Genomic DNA, 25,000 nt, shown 5'->3' with positions numbered 1-25,000 from the left:
ATTTTCTTTCCAATTCCTTCCCTTTCATTTTCCTTCTTTATTTTCTCTCACTTCCATCCTTTTTCTTTTCCTTCCTTCCCCCTCTTCTTCCTCCTCTCATTCCATCCCGTCGACTTCCTTTAATATTTACCTAATCAATGTTTATCTTCCTCCTCCAGGTATGTTGTGTTTGCGGCTTTTGACCAGATGTTCCTTAACCTGTATAGCATGAGGCGGTAAGTGTGTTTGTCTGTTTGTATGTATATGTGTGTATGTATGTATGTATGTTCAAGGTATACCATCATTCACACCTATCTACCCCGTTCACGATAGCCAGGCGAACAGGCTCCTCCCCTCTTTTCCCTGCCATGCCTCTCATTGGTTCACACATGGATAGGCCCCGCCCCCTTCCGTCTCCTGAGGCTTGTGATTGGTGGATGCTCAGGGAAGGAAGGAAAGGGGAGGAGCTAACGCGCTAACCTAACCTGAACGGACACTATTGATGGTTTATGTGAATTTGGTGATGATGGTGATGATAGTGGTGGTGAGGGTGGTGATAGAGATGATAGTAGTGGTGGTGGTGATCGTGGTGATGATGGTGGTGATAGAGATGATGATAGTGGTGATGGTGATGATGGGAAGGCTACACCCCCTCCCCCCCCATGTGACTCACCAGACCGCCATATACTGATTTAGATAAAGATGGGATGAAGGGAGGAGGTTGTAAGCGGCTTGAGGTAGTGGAGTAGCCGTATTTGTGGCCGCGTGGGTTGAGGTGGGTGAGGGGCGCAGTGGGGGTGTAGCTGTGGATGGGAGTGGGCGTGGGAAGGGGTGTGTAGGAGGAGGTAGAGAGGAAATTGGGTTAACTGCAAGGCGATAAAATAAGAACGAATGGATGAAAGGGAAGACTGAAGATAAGTTGAAAATGGGGAAAAAATAAAAGGAAAAAAGAAAGAAAATTAAAGAAAGAGGAAAAGAAAAGGAAGACTAAAGATAAGTTGAAAATGGGGAAAAAATAAAAGGAGAAAAAGAAAGAAAGGGAAAGAAAGAGGAAAAGAAAAGGAAGACTAAAGATCAGTCGAAAATGGGGGGGAAAAGAAAAGGAAAGAAAAGAAGGAAAAGAAGGAAAGAAAGAGGAAAAGAAATGGAAAAAAAGAAGAAAATGGAGACTAAAATAAGTTGAAAATGGGGGAAAAAAAGAAGAAAAGTAAAAGGAAAGAAAAGGAAGAAAAAAAGAAAAGGAAAAAAAGAAGAAAGAGAAGACCAAAGATAAGTTACTAATAGGGAAAAAAGAAGAAAAAGGGAGAAAATTTAAATGAGCGAAACGGAAAGGGAGTGATTTTAAGTGACTTGGAGGAGGAGGAGGAGGAGGAGGGAGGAGAGAGAGGAAAGGGGGAGGACGAGGAGGCATGATAGATTTAGAGGAGGAGGAGGAGGCATGATAGTTTTAGAGAAGGAGGAGGAGGAAGAAGAAGAAGCATGACAGCGTTTGCGAGAAGAGGAGGAAGAAGTGGGTGTGGAGCTAGGAAGATAGGGGGTAGGGGGTGGGGAGTGGTTTGTGGTGCAGTCTTTGTCACAGTCTTTAAATTTAAGCTTAGGGAGGTGTTTGTGGGTGGGGGCAGGGAGGTGGATGTCTGGGTAAGGCAGGGGTGTGGGGGCAGGAGGTGGGGTCTGGGTAAGGCAGGGGTGTGGGGGCAGGGAGGTGGGGGTCTGGGTAAGGCAGGGGGCGAGGGGGGCTAGTGTGGGGGTCTGGGTAAGGCAGGGGGCAGGTGGGTGGGTGTCTGGGTAAGGCAGGGGTCAGGGGGGCTAGTGGGGGTCTGGGTAAGGCAGGGGCAGGTAGGTGGGTGTCTGGGCAAGGCAGGGGGGTCGAGGGGGCTAGTGTGGGGGTCTGGGTAAGGCAGGGGGCAGGGTGGTGGGTGTCTGGGCAAGGCGGGGGTCGAGGGGGGCTGGTGTGGGGGTCTGGGTAAGGCGGGGGTCGGGTAGGTGGGTGTCTTGGAAAGGCGGGGGTCGAGGGGGCTGGTGTGGGGTCTGGGTAAGGCGGGGGGCGAGTAGGTGGGTGTCTGGGTAAGGCGGGGGTCGAGGGGGGCTAGGGTGGGGGTCTGGGTAAGGCGGGGGGCGGGTAGGTGGGTGTCTGGGCAAGGCGGGGGTCGAGGGGGGCTGGTGTGGGGGTCTGGGTAAGGCGGGGGGCGGGTAGGTGGGTGTCTGGGTAAGGCGGGGGTCGAGGGGGGCTAGTGTGGGGGTCTGGGTAAGGCGGGGGGCGGGTAGGTGGGTGTCTGGGCAAGGCGGGGGTCGAGGGGGGCTGGTGTGGGGGCTCCGTAAATTTAGGCTTAGACAGTGTTTGTTAAGATCACCGCCGCGGCCCAAAAAGCGTCCCCTCACAGCCGTTCTGAGCCGAAAGTAACTCACGCCGGGAAGGTTTAGTCTCGCTCCTTTTTTGCCTCTTTAGATCTTTGCAAACCCCTCAGTGGGCGCCATTAAAGGAGCCTCGCCGGGCCTGTTGTCTTAAGTTTTCTGGTCGTATTATTACTCAAAGTTGGCGGGGTGGAGGAGGAGGGTGAGGAGGAGGGGTGCGGGCGACGTATGGGGGCAGCTGGCGGAGTAACATCGGGTGAAGGCCTCCTGTTGCTTCGCCTACATGCTCTTGGCGCTACCGACAGCCATGTGCTTAGGCGGGGTTCCCACTATTCCGTTTTGACGGATCGATCGACGTTAATGACGTTAAAATGACGTCAGGGAAACAGCGGCCGCTCGGCACGGATGATCCACTCCGCCAGTCCATCGCTCATCATTTTGTTGACAGACATATGGACAGCATTAACCACAGCGACTTCTTGTATATGTTATTTCGTAGCTAAGTATTTCTATTTCATATTTTCTTGATATGTAGAATATTCAACATCACTGGACAGGCACCACCGCCGCCCCAACCCCGGACCCAAAAGTTAACTTGAGTTCATCTCTGGACGGGCTCCGCGTGGGGCCCGGGCTCCGTTGATGACGCCACTGACGGTCGACGGATACGTGAAAACGGAATAGTGGGAACCCCGCCTTAAGTTGCCTTGATGACGGGAACAGCATGGTCTGGAGGGCTGTCATCTTCACCCCGGCCCGGACGCGACATACCAGACGCGGTTGAGTCAGGTCACGACGCCCCGAGAACTTGTTCGTCACGGCCGGCCAGTCTCGGCTTAAGGGTGTGTTGGGGCGGGGAGCGGTGCAGCACGGGAAGGGCACAGCCACCAGCCGCAGCATCCTTGTCGGCGATACGGGCAGGCTGTGACGGGCCGGGTTTAGGCGGGACTGTGAGCGTAACGTAAACACAAACAAGACTCGTAAAATATAAACGAACCTTAAAACTCAGAAAATTACTTAAAAAATGATTGATAACGCCGTGTATTTAGAGATGTTAAGTTGGAAAATGAAGAGATAAGTAGAATGAGAGGAAAGAGGAGGAAAGTGAGATAAGAGAAACAGGAGGAGGAAGAGGTAGAAGAGAAAGAGGAGCAGGGATATGAAGAGGAAAAGGACGCGTAGCAGGAAGAAGTGAAGTAAAAAAAGAGAAGGAAAAGTAGGAGGAGCGAGCAGCGGGCTTTTTTTTATTATTGTTTCCGTTTTTTGTGCCCTTGAACTGTCTCCTCTGTTGTAAAAAAAAGACATAGAAAGGGATGATGATGATGATGATGATGATGGTGATGATGATGATACTTATATTAACAAAGAAGGATAAAACCTCTCAAACGTTTTACAGATTAATTTTTTTCCCGAGTTTCAAGTTTAGATTCGATTTTCTTCTCTTCCTCTTGTTTCTGTTTTCTTCTCTATTCTTGTTTTTAGTCATTTAGCTCGTCTATAGTTTACGAGTCTTGTTTGTGTTGACGCCACGAGATTATAAGTGAAATATCGGTTTTGTAAATGTAAAGTCTTATTATATCATTGTAGAAGCTGCCGGAGGAGTTAAGGTGTTCCCGCTAAGCTGACGTGTGTGTGTGTGTGTGTGTGTGTGTGTGTGTGTGTGTGTGTGTGTGTGTGTGTGTGAATGATCTTGAAATATGTTGTCGATTAAGTCACTCACAGAACCTTTCTCTCGCGACACACTTTTAAACACTGTTCTCTTCTTTCTTTCTCTCCTCCTCCTCCTCCTCCTCCTCCTCCTCCTCCTCCTCACAAACAGCCTCGTAAGGACCATCATGTCTGCTATTGTTTGTTCTTCCTTTGTGTTTCTTTGTGCTCCTCCTCCTCCTCCTCCTCATGGTACTCGTTCTTCTACAACTTGTATTTCATTTTAACTTTGCTATTAAGAATCATCAACATCATCTTCATTCTTCTCCTTCCTTCCTCCTTTCCCTCCCTTCCTTCCTTCTTTTCTCCTCCATCCATTTCCTTCCCTCCCTCCTTCTTCCTCCTTTCCCTCCCTTCTTTCATTTCTCCTCCATCCATTTCCTTCCCTCCCTCCTTCTTCCTTCCTCCTTTCCCTCCCTTCCTTCTTTCTTTTCTCCTCCATCCACTTCCTTCCATCACTCCTGCTTCCTCCTCCTTTCCCTCCCTTCCTTCCTTCTTTTCTCCTCCATGCATTTCCTTCCCTCCCTCCTTTTTCCTCCTTTCCCTCCCTTCTTTCTTTTCTCCTCCATGCATTTCCTTCCCTCCCTCCTTTCCCTCCCTTCCTTCCTTCTTTTCTCCTTCATCCACTTCCTTCCCTCCCTCCTTTTTCCTCCTTTCCCTCCCTTCTTTCTTTTCTCCTCAATCCACTTCCTTCCCTCCCTTTCTTCCTTCTTTTCTCCTTCATCCACTTCCTTCCCTTCCTCCTCCTTCCTCTTTCTTTGTGTCCGTATAAATCTTGAGATCTTGACCCACCTTCCACCACCTCCATGTGTGTGTGTGTGTGTGTGTGTGTGTGTGTGTGTGTGTGTGTGTGTGTGTGTGTGTGTGTGTCACCGGGGCCTCGCTGTCAACACTTCTCTCTCGTAACATTTACAGAAAAACTTTGGCAGACGTTGATTTTGACTTTCATGGCGCCGCTGATAGGAACAAACGATGGGGGGGGGGGAGAGGAGGAGGAGGAGGAGAGACACTTCCGCCTTTCCTCCATCTCTCACTTTCCTCCCATCAATTTCTCCTCCTCCTCCTCCACCCGAATTATACTTGTCCTGACCTCCTGACACACTTCACCATCCTCCTCCTGGACACACACACACACACACACACACACGCACCTAACATAAATAGCTCGCATTCATTTTCTCTCCAGTCATGTGTGGCTGGAGGCGAGAGAGTGGACCACGCCGCCGCCTTCTCAAAAGTTTCTGGGCTCTCACACACACACACACACACACACACACACACACACACACACACGTTTGATAAGGCTTTCGTAGGGGTTTAAGAAATTTCCAGGGATAGTTTTATGACCCTGGTGGTAGTTTAACGCTTCCTCTGTACCATGAACCTAGAACAGCACTCGTTAGAACCAGATTAAGCTCCGTTGTGGACCTTGGAAATAGTTGATGTTAGAGCCGAATGCATCTCAGAAAACCCCATATTAGGCAAGGCTTTCGTAGGGGTTTAAGACATTTCCAGGGGTAGTTTTATGACCCTGGTGGTAGTTTAACGCTTCCTCTGTACCACGAACCTAGAACAACGCTCATTAGAACCAGATTAAGCTCCTTTGTGGACTCTGGAAATAGATAATGTGAGCGCAGAAAGAGTGAGAAACCGACCCACATTGGACAAGGCTTTTCAAGAGGTTCTGAGCATTTCCTGGGGTAGTTGTATGACCCTGGTGGTAGTTTAATGCTTCCTCTGTACCATTAACCAAGAAAAACACTCATTAGAACCAGATTAAGCTCCTTTGTGGACCTTGGAAATAGTTGATGTTAGAGCCGAAAGCGTCTCAGAAAACCGACCCATATTAGACAAGGCTTTCGTAAGGGTTCTAGGCATTTCCAAGGGTAGTAGTTTGACCTTCTGCACCACGAACCTAGGAAAACACTCATTAGAACCCGATTAATCTCTGATGCAAGAACCCGAAAGCATCTCAGAAAACCGACCGCTATTTGACAAGTATTCGTAAGGGTTCTAGGCATTTCCAAGGGTGGTAGTTTGACCCTTCTTCTGTACCATGAACCAAGAAAAACACTCATTAGAACCCGATCAATCTCTGATGCAAGAACCCGAAAGCATCTCAGAAAACCGACCGCTATTTGACAAGTATTCGTAAGGGTTCTAGGCATTTCCAAGGGTGGTAGTTTGACCCCTCTTCTGTACTACTGACCCAGAAAAACACTCATTAGAACCCGATCAATCTCTGATGCAAGAACCCGAAAGCATCTCAGAAAACCGACCGCTATTTGACAAGTATTCGTAAGGGTTCTAGGCATTTCCAAGGGTGGTAGTTTGACCCTTCTTCTGTACCATGAACCAAGAAAAACACTCATTAGAACCCGATTAATCTCTGATGCAAGAACCCGAAAGCATCTCAGAAAACCGACCGCTATTTGACAAGTATTCGTAGGGGTTCTAGGCATTTCCAAGGGTGGTAGTTTGACCCCTCTTCTGTACTACTAACCCAGAAAAACACTCATTAGAACCCGATTAATCTCCTTTGTAGCGTGTTAGAATGATGCAAGAACCAGAATGCGTCTGAGATTATCCACCGACCGACTCACCGCGCGCCTGCTAACTTTCCCCGCCCCGCCCACCACCTCCCTCTCTCTCTACGCTCTGCCGCGGCCTTGGCTCAGCGGCTCAACACTGGAGCATCCGCCGCCGCCACGCTGCGATGTCACGGCTCGGCGAAGGGAGACACGGCGCGGGTGTTCCCTTTGTTGTTCCCTGGTCACGCGGACTCGAAGAAGCGGCGCCTGGCGGGGAAATAGCGGCGTTGTCACACTCCGCCATGCAGACTTTGAGACGAAGGGAGACTGAGACAAACGCAATACCGGACTTTGTTTTTTGTTTACATTCCACAATCTTCGTTTATCTTCACATCTTCCTATTCCTTTCTGATATTCCACTATTCCTGTCTTCGTGGGTGTTGAGTTTAGAAGATTGATAACACACGTAGATAAATATTGGATTAGTATGTTTTTCTTTGTGTATCAGGTGTTTGTGTTTGTGGGGGGGAGGGGTTTGTGTGTGTGTGTGTGTGTGTGTGTGTGTGTGTGTGTGTTTTGGTCTCTGTCTGCCTGTCATTAGTGGTTTTTAAAGGTCATGAGATCTTTTTTTTCTTTTCTTTCTTTTCCTTATTTTTTCTTTTTTCTATTTTTCCTTTTTGTTTTCTTTGTTCACACACACACACACACACACACACACACACACACACACACACACACACACACACACACACACTGTCCACTCCAATTCCTTCTTGTTCTCACAAGTCGTATTTTTCTTCTCCACTTCCTCCTCCTCCTCCCTCCTCCTCCTCCTCCCTCCTCCTCCTCCTCATCCTCCTCCTCCTCGTTCTTCGACTACTATTTCATCTTAATTTTGCAATCAAGAATCATCGTTATCATCATCCTTCCTTCCTCCATTTCTCCCTCCTCCTCCTCCTCCTCCTCCTCCTCCTCCTCGTTCTTCTTCTACTACTATTTCATCTTAATTTTGCAATCAAGAATCATCATCATCATCCTTCCTTCCTTCCTCCATTTCTCCCTCCTCCTCCTCCTCCTCCTCCTCTCTTCCCTCTTCCATCGCTTCCTCCATTTGGCTTCATTTACTCACGTCCTGATAAGAAGCGCGTGCTCTCTCTCTCTCTCTCTCTCTCTCTCTCAGATTCTCCTCCTCCTCCTCCTCCTCCTCCTCTTCTCCTCTTCTCCTCCTCTCCTCCTCTCCTCCTCTCCTCCTACCCCTCCTCTTCTCCTACCCCTCCTCCTCCTCCTCCTTAATCCCTTGAAACTCGTAAAAACACACAGTCGAAGGAAATTTAGGAGAAGAGGAGGAGGAGGAAGAGGAAGAGGAGGAGGAGGAGGAGGAGGTGACGGATTGGGTCTGCATGTGACGCACCTGGCACACCACCGTACCACCTGGTTGTTACGTCACCACCACCACCACCATCACCACCATCACCACCACCACCACCATCACCACCACCACGGAAGGGAAGGAGAGGGAAAGAAAGAAGAGTTTGCTCATGAAGAAGGAGGAGGAGGAGGAGGGGAGAGCTATTTTTAAGGGAAGGGGAGGAAGGGAAGGGGTGTTAAGATTAGGGTGAAGGGATGGGAAGGGGAGGTGTGAGGGAGATTTGGGTAAGATGAAGGGAAGGGAATGGGGAGGGGAGGAAAAGGGAGGGGGGAGGTAAAGAAGGGGTGTTAAGATCGGAGGGAAGGGAAGATGAAGGGGGGGGGTGAGGGAGATTTGGGTAAGATGAAGGGTGTGGGAAGGGAAGGGAAAGGAAGGGGGGATGGGGAGGTAAGGAAGGAAATTGTTTACGTCCATCTGTCTCCCTTTCTCTCCCTTCCTTCCTTCCTTCCTTTCTTTCTTTCCTTCCTTCCTTCCTTCCTTCCTTCCTTCCTTTTCTCTCCTTTTCCTTATATATTTTCATTTCCATATTCGCTTTCTAACATGCCTTTCTTTATTCTCTCTCTCTCTCTCTCTCTCTCTCTCTCTCTCTCTCTCTCTCTCAGCTGTGATTAAGCACTGAACAGCTGGCAAGAGAGAGAGAGAGAGAAAAGAAGAAAGAAGATCAAAAAGCGATCAAAGATGGTGCTCTCTCTCTCTCTCTCTCTCTCTCTTCTCCTTCTTCTTCTTCTTCTTCTTCTTCTTAGAGTTCATATGGGAAATCATGTTGAAGGTAGAACGAATGGAGGAGGAGGAAGAAGAAGAAGAAGAGGAGGAGGAGGAGGAGGAGGAAGAAGAAGAAGAAGAAGAAGAGGAGGAGGAGGAGGAAGACTATATTGCAGTGTTTCCCGGGCCTCTGTTGGAGATATTTCGAGTCTTTTCCTCCCTCCTCCTCCTCCTCTTCCTCCCCTCTTCCTCCCCTCTTCCCTCCACCCTTCCCTCCCTGTCACCGTGGAAGGGAACTAGTTAGGGTCGGATTAGGGTGGAGGAGGAGGAGGTGGAGGTGGAGGAAAGATGAAAAGAAGTGTTAGTGGATGGAGTAGAGGGAGGAGGAGGAAGAGGAGGAGGAGGAGGAGGAGGAGGAAGAGAGTACATGAATCTTGAATAAAAGGAAAGAAGAATATGGAGAAAAAGTAGAGAGCAACAGAGGAGGGAGAAGAAGAGGAGGAGGAGGAAGAAGAGGAGGAGGAAGAAGAAGAAGAAGAAGAAGAAGAGTACATGAATCTTGTTAAAGCAAAGAAGAATATGGAGAAAAAGTAGAGAGCAACAGAGGGAGAAGAAGAGGAGGAGGAGGAGGAAGAAGAAGAAGAGGAGGTATAGAGGAAATTAGGTTAACTGCAAGGCGATAAAATGTCAATGAATGGATGAAAGGAAGAGTAAAAATAAATTACAAATGGGAAAAAAGAAAATAAGGGAGGAAATTTAAGTGAGCGGAACGGAAAGGGAATGAATTTAAGAAGAAGAAGAAGAAGAAGAGGAAGAAGAAGAAGCAGGACAGTTTTATAGGAGAAGGAGGAAGAAGAGTATATGAGAAAAGGAGGAGGGAGGAAGAGGAGGAGGAGGAGGAGGAAGAAGAAGAAAGAAAGGAAGAATGAAGGAAAAGAAGATTGAAAACATTAGGAGGAGGAGGAGGAAGAGGGGAGGCAAGGGTGAGGTAGGAGGAGGGACATTTAAACACACACACACACACACACACACACACACATACACACACACATAATTACCGAAGAAGCAAAGATCAACCCCTCCTCCTCTTCCTCCTCCTCCTCTTCCTCATCCCTTCTGCGTTCCTCAGTCCCCAGGTGGTGTCTCTCTCTCTCTCTCTCTCTCTCTCTCTCTCTCTCTCTCTCTCTGTATCTGCATATAATTAACACGGGTCATGTTTTTCTGTGTTTATGCGACCAAGATGTGGCTGCAAAAAAAGCCTTATTTGTAGCCTCGGAAAGCGCCGTGAGAGATGAGAGAAAGAGGGGTAGTGAAACGCTTTGTGGGTAGAGAGAGAGAGTGTGTGTGTGTGTGTGTGTGTGTGTGTGTGTGTGTTTAGAGGCTTAAAAATGTGGAATGACGGACGAAAGAGTGGACCAGGAAAGAGAAATGGATAGTCAATGAGTTGGTTTGTGAATAGAGTGTTTGAACTATATGAAAAGACGAAAAAGAGCAAAATGTGAAAGAGTGAGTGAATTGGTTTGTGAATAGAGAATGTTTGTGTTGAGGCTTAAAAATGTGGAAAGACAGACGAAAAAGTGAATTAGGAAAGAGAAATAGACAGTCAATTAGTTGGTTTGTGAATAGTGTCTTAAATTCGTATATGAAAAGAAAAGAAGAAAAAGCAGATTAGGAAAGGAAGTGAGGGCGATGCTTTGTGGATAGAGTGTGTGTGTGTGTGTGTTTAGAGGCTTAGAAATGTGGAAAGACAAACGAAAAAGTGAATTAGGAAAGAGAAATAGATAGTTAGTGAGTTGGTTTGTGAATAGAGTGTCTGAAATCGATGAAAAGACGAAGATATAGCAAGTTAGGAAAGGGAGGAGGGATATGCCTTGTGGGTAGAGAATGTGTGTGGTTTTGGACTACTACTACTACTACTACTACTACTACTACTACTACTACTACTACTATTACTACTACTATTACTACTACTACTACTACTACTACTACTACTACTACTACTATTACTACTACTACTACTACTACTACTACTACTACTACTACTACTACTACTACTACTACTACTACTACTTCTACTACTACTAAATTTCAAAGAGTTTACAAATATCTTCTTAACCTCTCCACTTTTATCCGTGTAGATGAGTTTGTAAAAAAAAAGTAAACAAACAAACAAACAAACAAACTTCCCTAAACACTTCAGGAAAACACAAACAACTTATCGGCGAACGTTTGGAAAATCCTTCGCTGTTTGTGTTTTTTTTTTTTTCAAGTTTGTTTTTCTTGTTTATTTCTTGAGCTTGTTTTTTTCTTTTCAAAGTTGGTGTTTTTGAGCGTAAAGAAAGAGGAAAGAGGAAGAGGAGGTTGTTTGGATGCTTAGAAGAGGAGGAGGAGGAGGAAGAGAAGAAGGAGGAGGAGCTGGAAGAAGAGGAGGAGGAGGAAAAAGATGAGGAGAAGAAAGAGGAAGAGGAACCGGAGGAGGAAGAAGAAGAGGAAGAAGAGGAGGGACAGGAAGAGGGGCAGGAAGAGGAGAAAGAGGAAGAGGAAGAAGAGAAGAAGGAGGAATCGGAAGAAGAGAAGGAGGAGGAGGAAACAGAGGAGGAGAAAGAAGATAAGAAAGAAGAGGAGGAACAGGAACAGGAAAAGGAGGAGGAGAATAGTAGGAAGAGGAAGAGAAAGAGGAGGAGGAAGTTCTGAGGTGTGTTTTTCTATATCTTCTCTCTATGGTCGCCCGGAGGTGTTTGTGGTGTGTGAGGTGTTTGTTTAGGGAGCGTGGTGAGGCTTGTATGGTGATGACAGTATGGTGGTGGTGGTGGTAGTGGGGGGGGGGGTAGGGTGGTGTAGTTTTGACAAGGGGAAGTATTATTGGCAGTTGTCGAGGTGGTAGTAGTAGTAGTAGTAGTAGTAGTAGTAGTATAGCCAGCTCCACGATCACCCATGCTCATAAGTTCGCTAAGACTAACGTTCCTTTGCTCTTGTTTACGAGTACTAAACACGTCTTGCTTTCCCCTCCCGTCCCTTCCCTTCCTCTCCCCTCCTCCCCCTTCCTCTCTTCCTTCCCCTCCCTTTCCCCTCCCTCACTCGTTCCCCTCAACTCACCTCTCCTTCCCTCCCTTCCTCCCTCCCTCCCCTCCTCTCTCTCCCTTCCCTCCCTTCCCTCCTTTCCCTCACACCCCCACCCATCTCTTCCCTTCATATCTCCTCCATTTCCCCCACCCTTCCCCTCTTCCTCCCCTCTTTCCCCTTCCTTCCTCTCCCTTCCCTTTCCCCTCCCTCTCTTTCCTCTCCACTCCTTCCCCCTTCCATCCACTCTTCTTCTCCCTTCTCTTTCCCCTCACCTTCCCCTCCTTTCCCCTACATTCCTCCCCCACCCTTCCTCCATTCCCCACCCTCCCTCCCTTCCTCTTCCCTTCCTCCACTCCCCTCCCACACCCTTCCTCCATTCCCCACCCCCACCTTCCTTCCGTCCTCCTCCCCTCCCCACCCCAAATGCTAACAGACCGCTTCTGTGAGGTCGGTTGGCAGTCTTCTGGTTTAAGAGGAGGTGAAAGGGGGGTGGGGTGATGAAAAGGGAGAGGGGGGGAGGGGGTAGGAAGGGGGTCATTTGTTTGTTCTTGTGAAGATATGTATAAATAAATAAGTTTGTTTTTCATGGTCTTTTCTCTCTCTCTCTCTCTCTCTCTCTCTCCCTCTCTCTCTCTTTGTGTGTGTGTGTATTTGAGAAAGTTTAATTTTGGTAGGAAATTGTAATCCCTGAGAGAGAGAGATAGAGAGATAGAGAAGAAAGAATGAAGAAGAAATAATGAAAACTGATTAAAAGAAGATATGGGAAAGAGAGAAAGAGGAAGAGAGAGAGAGAGAGAGAGAGAGAGAGAGAGAGAAATAAAACAAGAAGACAAATAGAAGAGAGGAAATAGTATAAGAAAAGATCATTGAGAGAGAGAGAGAGAGAGAGAGAGAGAGAGAGAGAGAGAGAGAGAGAGAGAGAGAAATGGAGGAGAGAAAAGAAGATTGAAGAGAGAGGAGAGAAATGAATAAGAGGGAAGAGAGAAGGAAGGGAGAGGAAGTTGATGGAGGAGGAGGAAGAAGAAGAGGAAGAGGAGGAGGAAGAGGAGGAGGAGGAGGAGGAGGAGATAAAGATGACGTGATATTAATACTCTCTATCATTTTCTGTCTTAATCTGTTTCCTTGCTCTTAAATCTTCTCTCTCTCTCTCTCTCTCTCTCTCTCTCTCTCTCTCTCTCTCTCTCTCTCTAAAGGGGGTCATCCATCACCCTTTTATTTTTATTTTTGTTTTGAAGTGAAAGAAAAAAAAAGAAAATACGGGAAAGAAAGAGAAAGAGAAAGAAAGGAAGAAAGAAAAGAAAGACAGACAGACAAAAAGAGAGGAAAGGAAAGGAAAGGAAAAGAAAAAAAAAGAAAGAAATGAGAGAAAAAATTACCTTCACACACACACACACACACACACACACACACACACACACACACACACACACACACACCCCCATGAACTAATAATAATAATAATAATAATAATAATAATAATAATCAACCTCCTTTTCCCGTTTTCTTTCTTAATTTCCCCGTTTTCTTTAGGGCAAACTCGCACATCCTTGGCGTCATCGGACAATGCCTTCCTTTGTACTGCCAGCGCGAGGCTCGTAAAGAAACTCCTCCTTGTCTCATACGTTAGAGAGAGAGAGAGAGAGAGAGAGAGAGAGAGAGAGAGAGAGATTATTTTCATTCCACCCGAGTCTATTCTTGATGGTGTGACGATGCCTTGGTGGGTGGGAGAGAGAGAGAGAGAGAGAGAGAGAGAGAGAGAGAGAGAGAGAGAGAGAATTCTGTACCTCCCTCCTTTCCTCCTATTTTTTTCCCTCTTTCTCTCCCCCCTTCCTTTCTTTATCTATTTCTCCTCCCCTCTTTTCTTCCTCTATCTTCTTTCCTTGTTTTTTCCCCTCATCTCTCCTCCCTCCTTTCTTCCTATCTTTCCCTCCCTCCTTACTTTCTTTCCTCTTTCTCTCCCTCTTTTCTCCATCTATTTCTCTTCCCCTCCCTCTTTTCTCTATCTATTTCTCTTCCCCTCCTTTCTTCCTCTATCTTCTTCCCTTGTTTCTTCCCCTTATCTCTCCTCCCTCCTTTCTTCCTATCTTTCCCTCCCTCCTTTCTCTCCTTCCTCTCCTCTGATTTGTCTTTTTGGGTCCGTTTTTGAAGGCGTGGTTTGTTTGTTTTGTCGATCGCTTTATACCACTTTTTACGCCGGTCACTGCAAACTCTTCACGCTACAAACTAACCCACGAACAAGAAACAACGGCAAAACAATTCAAGCGAAGCGATGCAGCACAGATATCGGCAGGAGTTATCTCACGAACCGAGTTGTCCGCCACTGCAACAGCCTTCCTGCAGGAGTAGTTACAGCGGAAACAATCAACTCCTTTCAGAATCGCATTGATCGTCACTCTATTGCGTCGGGATTGAAGTGAACGCCCCCACGAGTACGTAGAACAGTAGTGCTTTAATCCCTCTCCCCGGTCATTAAAAGCAGGCAGCCTCGCAGTGAGCCAACACGGTTTTTGCTGCCTGCTCGTCTGTGTTTCCATGTCTCCTCGCCGCACCTCCCCCCCGCGGCGTCCAGACGGGTGCAACAGGTGTGTCTGAGGACCGGCCGCCACTTAGCCTCCTTGTCACCTGTTTGTGAAGTGACTGAGCAGCGTATGAAGAGGTAGAGGACGCGGCGGTGATGTCACAGGGCCGGGCGCGGAGTGGAGTGCTGGAGGGCCGCGCACCTTGCAGACTCAGTGAAATGCGTCACTTTAGAACTTCCTCTGCTGACGTGTGGGATATTGTGCCTTGGTCAGGGGTGTGTGTGGGGGTGGCAGGGAGGTGAGGTCTGGGGGTGCTGGTAATGCTCTCTCTCTCTCTCTCTCTCTCTCTCTCTCTCTCATTAGCAAGTTCCTTTATCAGTTTTTCCTTTCTTTTATCTCTCCTTCCTTTCTCCTTTATTCCTTTTCTATCTATCTTTCTCTCTCTCCCTCACACACACACACCCTTCCTTCAGCACCTCAGCCTCAACACATCACACTTTCCCTCGCCTGGGGTTCGAACTTGGACTTGGTAGCGGGAGGAGGGAGTGAGTACATCGTGCCATCTTGCAGCTGCTGTTTGGTGACGTCAGGCAGCGCGCGTGGGCAGACCGGGAGGCGAGCGAGCAGGGAAGCGAGAGAGAGGAATAGTGATGAGATTGCTTGCTGTCATGAGGAAACACAGAGCAGACACACGGATTCACGCTCTTTGCTATATCTGAGTGGTATTCATATTTCTACTCCTCCTCTTCCTAACTCCTCCTCCTCCTCCTCTTCTTCCTAACTCTTCTCCCTCCTCCTCCTCCTCCTCCTCCACTTCTTCCTAACTCTTCTTCCTCCTCCTCCTCCTCCTCCACTTCTTCCTAACTCTTCTCCCTCCTCCTCCTGCACTTCTTCTTTCTAACTCTTCCTCCTCTTCCTCCTCCTCCTCCACCGTTGCTATATTAACCCCCCCCCCACACACACACACACACATACACCTCAGACTTCAGCTCCTGTCTTTGTGTTGCGAGGCAGGCTGTATGTGTTACCAAAGAAACACAAACTCACATTCACAAACTCACCGACACCTCAGTATACGTCTATTTGAAACGCCTCTTGTGGAAGTTCCTGGGATGCTTATGGAGGGTTTTGTGACACTGGTGATATTTTGACCGTACTTCTGCATCTTGAAATGGAAGAAGAAAAAACGTATAAATCCTGCTAATCTCCCTCTGTGGCCTTGGGAAATAGGTAGGTCGTAATGGAAGCTCGATATGTCAAAAAGATTAGGAAACACACACACACACACACACACACACACACACACACACACACACACACACACACACTCACTTCCGCTATATCCATGTCACGTGAGGCTGGTTCCGTGTGCATGTGTGTGAGTGTGTGTGTGCGTGCGTGCGTGTAGTCATAGTTCGCACGGATATATATTACACAGCCTAGCCACGCGTCTCTCTCTCTCTCTCTCTCTCTCTCTCTCTCAGTTTAGTTATGCTTAGTTTCCTTCTTCTCTCATTTTGTCTCCTGTATTATAAGGATTCTGGAGTCGCTGTGTCGAACGGAGGACGTGAGGCGAGCGAGGGAGTTAGGTAAATGCTTGGTTATTCTTCTTCTTCTTCCTCTTCTTCTTCTTCTTCTTCTTCTTTTTCTTCTTCGTTTTTTGGACGTGAAGCGAGAGACGGGGAGGGGAAGGGTGGGGGAAGAGGAGGGTATGGAATAGGATAGAATGGGAAGAGGGGAAGGGAAGGAGAGGGGGAAAGAGAAGGGAATAGAAGGGAAGGTGAAGGATGGGTGAGGATGAGATGGAAAGGGAAATGGGAAGGGAAGGGATAAGAGGGGAAGGAAAGGGAAGGGGAAGGAAAGTGAAGGGAAAGGAGAGGAAGAAAAGGGAGGAGAAGAGAAGAAGAGGGAAGGGAAGAGAAGGGCAGAGAAGAGAAGGGAAGGGAAGAGAAAGGAAAGGAAAGGAAAGGAAGGGAAGAAAAGAGAAGAGAAGAGAAGAGAAGAGAAGGGAAGGGAAGGGAAAGGAAGGGAAGGGAAGAGAATCATTAATCAAGAAATGGCTATATAGCAATTCTCATAGAGCATGTCAACCCCTCCTCCTCCTCCTCTTCCTCTTCTTCCTTTTACATCATCCTTCGCCTCTCCTTTCTTACTCATGCATTCCTCTCTCTCTCTCTTTTCTGGAGATGATTATTTTCAGGTGGGTGCTTTTTCTTCCTCTTCCTCTTCCTCCTCCTCCTCCTCCTCCTCCTCCTCCTCCTCGGGGTCAATGTTCGAAGGTCAGAAGGTCAGGTCGTGTCACGTGACCCTCGCCAGGTAAATTAGGTTAGTTACTAGTGGTGTTAACTCTCTCTCTCTCTCTCTCTCTCTCTCTCTCTCTCTCTCTCTCTCTCCTTTTCTTTCTTTCTCCCTTCCTATATATATTTCCTCTTCTTTTTCTTGTTATTTCTTGTTTCTCTCTCTCTCTCTCTCTCTCTCTCTCTCTCTCTCTCTCTCTCTCTTTTCTTTTTTTTCTCTTCTCTCATTCATCTTCTCTTGTATTCTTTTTTTGTTTCTTGTTATTATTCTCTCTCTCTCTCTCTCTCTCTCTCTCTCTCTCTCTCTCTCTCTCTCTCTCTCTCTCATCTATTGTCGCGTCTCCTTCGTGTTAAATTCTCCCTCCTTTCTCTCTGTCTTCTTTCCTATGTCATTTATCAGCCTCCCGCTCCACCTCCTCCTCCTCCATTCCTCTCTTCCACTTATCACCCTCCTCCTCCTCCTCCTCTTCCTCCTCCTCCTCCTCTTTTCATCATTATATTCTAGCTGGTTCTACTTTCGGGCTATACACACACACACACACACATACATACATACACATTTTCATACAGACAGACAGACAGACAGATATAGACCGTCCTTACAGCTGTCTGCCTTGTGTCTGTCAGTTTCGCTTCTCTTTGTTTTTCTTTCTTTTTTTTCTTTTATTTTTTGTTTATTTATATTTTGTAGCTGTTGCGTGTGTCTTTAAGGGAGGGAGAGAGAGAGATGGGAGAGAAGGGAGGAAAGAGAAGGGAGAAAGGGAGGGAATAAAAGAAGGAAGGAGGAAAGATAGACTGGAGGGAGAGAGGAAGAAAGGAGAAAAGGAGGGAAGAGAGAGATGGAAGAGAAGAGAGGAGGAGGAGGAGGAGGAGAAGGAGAAGGAAAGAGAAAGGAGGAAAGGTAGACTTGAGGGAGAGAGAAAGAAAGGAGAAAAGGAGGGAAGAGAGAGAGATGGAAGAGAAGAGAGGAGGAGGAGGAGGAGGAGGAGGAGGAAAGAGAAAGGAAGGGAAGGTAGACTGGAGGGAGAGAGGAAGAAAGGAGAAAAGGAGGGAAGAGAGAGATGGAAAAGAAGAGAGGAGGAGGAGAAGGAAAGAGAAAGGAAGGGAAGGTATACTGGAGGGAGAGAGGAAGAGAGGAGAAAAGGAGCGAAGAGAGGAGGAGGAGGAGAAGGAAAGAGAAAGGGAGGGAAAGTAAACTAGAAAAAAAAGGGAAGGAGGAAAGGGAGAAGAAATTTAGAGGGAGTGAAGAAAAAAGGAAGAAAATGTGAAGAAGAATCAGCGAAATGGAGGGAAAGTCAGAGGAAAAAAAGAGGGGGAAGGAGAAGGGAGGGAATGGAGTTCAAGCCTCAGTGCACATCTCCGTATCTTAATTTCTTGCTTGAATGAATCGTGAATTTATTAGGATATTTGCATTTATTGTTTTTTTATTTACGTTTATTATTTGAGTTAGTAATGTATTCGTTGGCCTGTGTGTGTGTGTGTGTGTGTGTGTGTGTGTGTGTGTGTGTGTGTGTGTGTTCCGGTTGAGGGAGTGCCAGACAATTGGATAAAGAGTTACAGAGGGTGCCAGGAGAAACGTGTGGCACTGTTTCTCTCTCTCTCTCTCTCTCTCTCTCTCTCTCTCTCTCTCTCTCTCAGGAATGTGTCAGTATGGATGAAATAACAACAATAAGAACAACAACAACAACAACAGTAATAATAATAATAATAATAATAATAATAATAATAATAATAATAATAATAATAATAAAAAGACTTGCAACGTATTTCTTTAGCCTTGAGAGTAAGTCTGGCGCAAGGCAAACACACACACACACACACACACACACACACACACACTACGAGAGAGAGAGAGAGAGAGAGAGCGAGAGAGAGAGAGAGAGAGAGAGCAGACTGTCTCATGAAATAAATTGAGTGTGGAGTCCTGATTCTCTCTCTCTCTCTCTCTCTCTCTCTCTCTCTCTCTCTCGTAGCACCGTGAGAAAAAGATACACACACACACACACACACACACACACACACACACTGAAGTAGAAAGCCAATTCGCGCGAAGAGGAAGAAGAAGAAGAGGAAGAAGAAGAAGAAGAAGAAGAAGAAGAGGAAGAAGAAGAAGAAGAAGAAGGGGAACATAACATTATACTAATTCCTTTCTTCCTTCCTTTTCTTCTTTTCTTTTTCTTCCCTACTTTTTCTTTCTTAATTATTTTCTTCCTTTTCTTAACTTTTTCCTCACTTTTCTTTCCTTACTTTTTCTTAATCTTTTTCTTCCTTTTCTTAACTTTTTACTTTTTCTTTCTTATTTTTTCTTCCTTTTTTTCTTTTCCTTTTTTTTTTCTTCCAGCACTTTTCTCCTCCTCCTCTTCCTCCTCCTCTTCCTTCTCCTCCTCCTCTTCCTCCTCCTCCTCCTCCTCCTCCTCCTCATCATCATCACGCAACACAACTAGGCCAAGATTAAGCTAACAAGCGTGGGACATTCACCCCTTCCCTACCCTGCCCGTCACTCCTCGGGCAGATAGAGGGGAAGGGAGGAAATGTGAGAGGAAGGGAAGGAAGGAAGGAAGGGTAAATGGAAGGGAGAAAGGAGGAAATGGGGGAGGGGGGAACATGGGAAGAAGGGATGGAAAGGGAGGGGGAAGGGTAATTGAAAGGGAGGAAGGAGTAGAGAGATGGAAGAAAAGAAGAAAAAAAGAGGAGGAGGAAACATTGGAATAAGGAATGGGAAGTAAGGGAGGGAAGGGGAAAGGATAAAGGGAAGGGAGGAAGGAAGAAAGAGGGGGAAGAAAGGAGGGGAGAAGAAAGAGAGGGAAGAAAAGAAGGAAAAAGGGAAGGAGCGAAAGAAGGAAGAGGGAGATAAGGGGAGACAAAGAATGAAAGAGGAAAGAAAATATAAAGAAGAAAATGGGAGAAGGAGAGAAGAAAAGAAGGAAGGAAGAAAGGAGGGGAGAAGAAACAGAGGGAAGAAAAGAAGGAAATAGGGAAGGAGCGAAAGAAGGAAGAGGGAGATAAAGGGAGAGAAAGAAAGAAAGAGGAAAGAAAATATATAGAAGGAAATGGGAAAAGGAGAGAAGACAAGAAGGAAGGAAGAAACGAGAGAAGAAAGAAGGGGAGAAAAATCGGAAAGAGGAAAGGAGAAAGAAAAAGAAAGAAAGGAGGGAAGAAAAGTATAAAGAAGAAAAGAAAGAAAAGAAAAGTATAAAGAAGAAAAATATAAAGAAGAAAAGGAAGAAGAAAAGGAAGAAAAGAAAAGTATAAAGAAGAAAAGGAAGAAAAGAAAAGTATAAAGAAGAAAAGAAAGAAGAAAAGGAAGAAAACCAGTTAAGAAAAGATCAAAAGTTTATCACCATCTTTTCCGTTCCATACATTTTGTTTAATTAATTGTCGTTTTAATGAATTAGAGAGAGAGAGAGAGAGAGAGAGAGAGAGAGAGAGAGCATAATGTCGTCTAATCTTATCTATCTACTGCTTCCGTTCAAGGGAGGGGGAGGAGGGGGAAGGGGGGGGTTGTTTAATGAGTCTGAGTGAGCTAATGACTGACTGACCTCATTATTATTATTATTATCATTATTATTATTATTATTATTATTTGGTCTCTCTCTCTCTCTCTCTCTCTCTCTCTCTCTCTCTCTCTCTCTCTCTCTCTGTGTCTCTCTCTCTCTCTCTCTCTCTCTCTCTCTCTCTCTCTCTCTCTCTCTCTCTCTCTGTGTGTGTGTGTGTCATTTGGCGCATAGTGTGTCGTTAACTGAGACTCACACACACACACACACACACACACACACACACACACACACACACACATATATATAAGGAACGCAACACAAACAAACAAACAAACACACAAAAACAACATGGGAGTGACAGAGATAGATACAAAGATAAACACACACACACACACACACACACACACACACACACACACACACACACACACACACACACACACACACACACACACACACACACACACACACACACACACACACACACACACACACACACACACACAGACACCAAAACATGACTTAACAATTTTTTTTGCTCAATTCCAAAAAGAAAAAAATATGTAAAAAATGTGTGTGTGTGTGTGAGAGAGAGAGAGAGAGAGAGAGAGAGAGAGAGAGAGAGAGAGAGAGAGAGAGAGAATAAAGAAAAAAAAGAACGGCAATAACAGACTCAATGACGTAAATGATACAAAAAAAAGAAGAAAAAAAGAAAAGCTTGAGTTTAAGAAAAAAACGACAAATATTAATAGCTTGAAAAGTACTGTAATATAGGGAGGAGGAGAAAGAAGAAGAAGAAGAAGAAGAAGAAGAAGAGGAGGAGGAGGAGGAGGAGGAGGAGGAGGAAGAGAAGTGCGACAGAAATGGAGAGGAAATTAAAAGACGAAAGAAAAGAGAAAGGAGGAGGAGGAGAAAGAAGAAGAAGAAGAAGAAGAAGAAGAAGAAGAAAAAGAAAAGGAGGAAGAGAAATGCGACAGAAATGGAGAGAAAAAGAGAGGGAGGAAATTAAAAGAGGAAATGAAGACGAAAGAGAGGAGGAGGAAGAGGAAGAGGAGGAGTACCGGCGTCACAGTCCGTAACTAACTCTTATCTAAACACAGGTAGAGGAAGTGTGTGTGTGTGTGTGTGTGTGTGTGTGTGTGTGTGTGTGTGTGTGTGTGTGTGTGTGTTTCACTTAATCTTTTGGGCATGATTGAGGGAAGGGAGCAGCCATTAGAGGAGGAGGAGGAGGAAGACGAGGAGGAGGAAAAGAGGATGTTTGGGTTGGCAGGTCGGGGAGAACACTCTCTCTCTCTCTCTCTCTCTCTCTCTCTCTCTCTCTCTCTCTCTCTCGTTATCTAAGGAAACTCACATTACTTTATTTTTTTGTTTGTTGAGAAGAAGAAAAAAGAGAAGAAAACAACAACAACGACAACAATTATAGACATTCTCAAGTAAACGAATTGCACTGAAAAATATTATGTTTATTTGTTTATTTATTTATTTTTTTTTTTTTTTGTGTGTGTGTGTGTGTTCTCGGCGGCTCCAGTGATGCGTGAAAGGGAAGGGAAGGGAAAGGGAAGGGAAGGAAGGCAAGGGAAGGAAAGCTAAGGTAAGGTGTTTTAAGGGAAGGGAAGGGAAGGGAAGGGAAAGGAAGGCAAGGGAAGGAAAGCTAGGGTAAGGTGTTTTAAGGGAAGGGAAGGGAAGGGAAAGGAAGGCAAGGGAAGGGAAGGGAAGGTAAAGTAAGGTAAGGTGTTTTAAGGAAAGGGAAAGGAAGGGAAGGGAAGGGAAGAGAAAGGAAGGGAAATAAGGGAAGGGAAGGGAAGATAAGGTAAAGTAAGGTAAGGTGTTTTAAGGGAAGGGAAGGGAAAGGAAAGCAAGGGAAGGGAAGATAAGGTAAATTAAGGTAAGGTGTTTTAAGGTAAGGTAAGATAAGGTCGGGGAAGGGGAAAGGAAATGAAGGGAAGATAAGGTAAAGTTAGGTAAGGTGTTTTAAGGTAAGGGGAGGGGAAGGGAAGAGGAGGGGGAAGGGGGGAGGGGAGGTGTTTATGTGACGGGTAGTGAGGTTAATCTTATGCCTCCTCCTCCTCCTCCTCCTCTTCTTCTCATCCCGTGCTTCTTGTCTACGTCCCTGACACACACACACACACACACACACACACACACACACATACACCATAGCTACCTTACCTAACCTTACCTTACTTAACTTTACCTAACCTTACCTTACCTTACCTTACCTTACCTTCCTTTCCCTTCCCGTTCCTTTCCTTCCATTCCCTTCCTTTGTATTCCCTTCCCTTCTAAACCCTTCCTTTCCCATCCTATCCCGTCCCTTCCTATTCCAACCCTTCCCTTCCTTTTTCTACCCTCCCTCTCCCATCCCATCCCTTCCCTTTCCTACCCTTCCCTTCCCTTCCCTTCCCTTCCCTTTCATTCCCATCTCATCCCTTCCCTTCTCTTCCCATCCCATCCCATCCCATCAAATCACAACCCATCCCTTTCCTTCCAAACCCTTCCTCTCCCATCCCTACACTGCCCATCCTCAGCCTTGCACCCCATCACCTCCTCTCAACCTCACCACCACTACCACCACCGCCCCCTCACCACCACTACCACCACCCCCCCCTCCACCACCACCTCCACCACCACCACCCCCTTTATCCCACCCATTGACGGCGGTGGAGATGAAAAAAAAAGTGGCCAGTTCACATTCCCTAAACGCCACTGTCAGGCATAAAGTTCTTGTGGTAGTGGTGGTGGTGGTGGTGGTGATGGTGGTGGTGGTAGTGGTGGTGGTGGTGGTGGTGGTGGTGGTGGTGGTGGTGGTGGTGGTGGTGGTGGTGGTGGTGGTGGTGGTGGTAGTGGTGGTGGTGGTGGTATGTTTAAGTAACCTTGTGTATAAATATGTATCTGATTTTTCCTTCTAATTCTCCTCCTCCTCCTCCTCCTCCTCCTCCTCCTTCTTCTTCTTCTTCTTCTATTTTCCCTCATCTTTTATTCATATTTTTTCTTCTTTATATATAATTTCTCTTTTCTTTCTCAATTCCTTTCTAATTCTCTTCCTTCCCTATTCTCTTTCTCTTCTATCTCTCTCTCTTCCAGCCTTTTTCTCTCTTTATCTCTTTCCTCCTTTCTCTCTCATTTATAAGGGTGGGCAGGTGATCTGGAAGGGTGGGGGGGAGGGTGGCCGGTGTAGGGGGGAGGGGGGGAGGGGGTATTAAGGCCACGGGGTATTGTGTAGTCAGGCAAGGGTTAGAGGTGAGGAAGAGGAAGAGTAGGAGGAGGAAGAAGAGGAGGATGGAAAAGAGGAAAGGGAAGAAGATTGGAAAGTTGGGATTGAAGAGGAAGAGGAGGAAGAAGAGGAGAAGAGGAAAGGGAAGAAGATTTGGGAAGTTGGGATTGAAGAGGAAGAGGAGGAAGAAGAGGAGGAAGGGAAAGGGGGAGGAGAAGAGGATAGAAAAGAGGAAAGAGAAGAAGATTTGGAAGTTGGGATTGAAGAGGAAGAGGAAGATTTGGGTGGAAGAGGAAGATGAAGGGAGGAAAAGGAAGGGGAAGATTTGGGTGGAAGAGGAAAAGGAAGGGGAAGATTTGGGGAAGGCGAAGTAGTGATGTGGGGGAAGGTAATTGACGTGGAGGAAGAGGAAGAGGAAGAGGAGGAGGAGGAAGAGGAAGAGGAATTAAAAGAAGACATATTGGTATGCGTTTGATACAAGAAGGTGAAGAAGTGTTGCTAGCCGGAGGAGGAGGAGGAGGAAGAGGAGGAGGAGGAGGAGGAGGAGATGAGAAGATCCACCTGGCGACGTTATGACTTCCAACGAACTTCTTGTAAGGGAGGAGGAGGAGGAGGAGGAGGAAGAAGAGGAGGAGGAGGAGGCGTGAGGAGGCATACCCAGTAACATCTCAACCTATGGGGCAGAATACATTGGAGAAGAAGAAGAAGAGGAAGAAGAGGAAGAGGAAGAAGAAGAAGAAGGAGGAGAAGAGGAGGAAGGGGAGAGGAGTGTATTACCCTTCTTCTCCTCCTCCTCCTCCTCTTCTACCTCCTCCTGTCTCCCCTCATTTTGCCCTATACGTCTGGCAGCTCAGGAAGAGGAGGAGGAGGAGGAGGAGGAGGAGGAGTGCTATGGCGTTAGGCAGCACATGGCACCCTTAAGGCTCCTGTTTCCTCCTTCCCTCCTTCCCTTCCCTTCCCCTCCCCTCCATTCCCTTCCCTTCTCTTCCCCTCCCTTCCCTTCCCCTCCCTTCCCTGGTCACTGGTTTCTCATGGGCTGCGAGTCGCGTGGGCAGTGTAGTTTTCCTCCTCCTCTCCTCCTCCTCCTCCTCCTCCTCTTCCTCTTCTTCATCCAAACTCTTCACGCTACAAACTAATCCACGAACAAGAATCAGAGGGAAGGTAATTCAGTTGAAGCGATGCGGTGCGGATATCTGCAGGAGTTATTTCACGAGTAGAGTTGTCCGCCACTGCAACAGCCTTCCCGCATTAGTGGTTAGTGCGGAGACAATCAACTCCTTCAAGAATCGCATTGCTCGTCACTTTGCTGCGTCGGGAGTGAACTGAATGCTTCCTAGAGGACATTCAGAAGATCTTTAATCCTTGGGCTGGCGGTCTGTTGAAATCACTGAAATCAGGCAGCCTCGTAATGAACCAACAGGTGTTTCCTCCTCCTCCTCCTCTTCCTCCTCCTCCTCATTCATTTCCTCCATTATTCTCTCCATATCCTCATTTTATCTCCTCCTTAGATTTGAATTCTCCTCCTCCTCCTCCTCCTCCTCGCAGGCTGTAAATTGAGATGAACTGGGAAAGAGTTGAGCCGCGGTTGGCAACAGTGCTCTCCCCTCACTCCTCTCCCCTCGCTGAGATAACCTCCTCCTCCTCCTCCCTCTCCTCCTCCTCCTCCTCCTCTACTTGAAATGACGTCACTTACTATAACCACTGGAAGAC

At 46.7% G+C, this 25,000-nt stretch overlaps 2 protein-coding genes across 13 annotated transcripts in view; both read left to right on the top strand.

Annotated features, from left to right (window-relative positions):
* The window catches only part of LOC127001285 (protein held out wings-like), a 129,532-nt gene that overhangs the window by 32,108 nt on the left and 72,424 nt on the right, over positions 1-25,000 (top strand). The gene's annotated exons all lie outside the window — the stretch shown is intronic.
* The window catches only part of LOC127001287 (uncharacterized), a 60,424-nt gene that overhangs the window by 31,845 nt on the left and 3,579 nt on the right, over positions 1-25,000 (top strand). For 2 of the 3 annotated variants that reach the window (XR_007754994.1, XM_050865670.1), the window contains exon 2: positions 159-215. Coding sequence is in view for 1 of the 3 variants with exons in the window: in XM_050865670.1 (XP_050721627.1) it covers positions 159-215 (57 nt within the window). In the remaining 2 variants the exon portion in view is untranslated. Of the gene's footprint in view, positions 1-158; positions 1,187-25,000 lie in introns of those variants that run through there. The other variant, XR_007754993.1, reaches the window with a different exon arrangement.

Source organism: Eriocheir sinensis, chromosome 20 (genome assembly GCF_024679095.1).
Source record: "Eriocheir sinensis breed Jianghai 21 chromosome 20, ASM2467909v1, whole genome shotgun sequence".
Lineage (NCBI taxonomy): Eukaryota > Metazoa > Arthropoda > Malacostraca > Decapoda > Varunidae > Eriocheir > Eriocheir sinensis.
The sequence above is the reverse complement of the archived record's forward strand: the minus strand, read 5'-3'. Positions and strand labels throughout refer to the sequence as shown.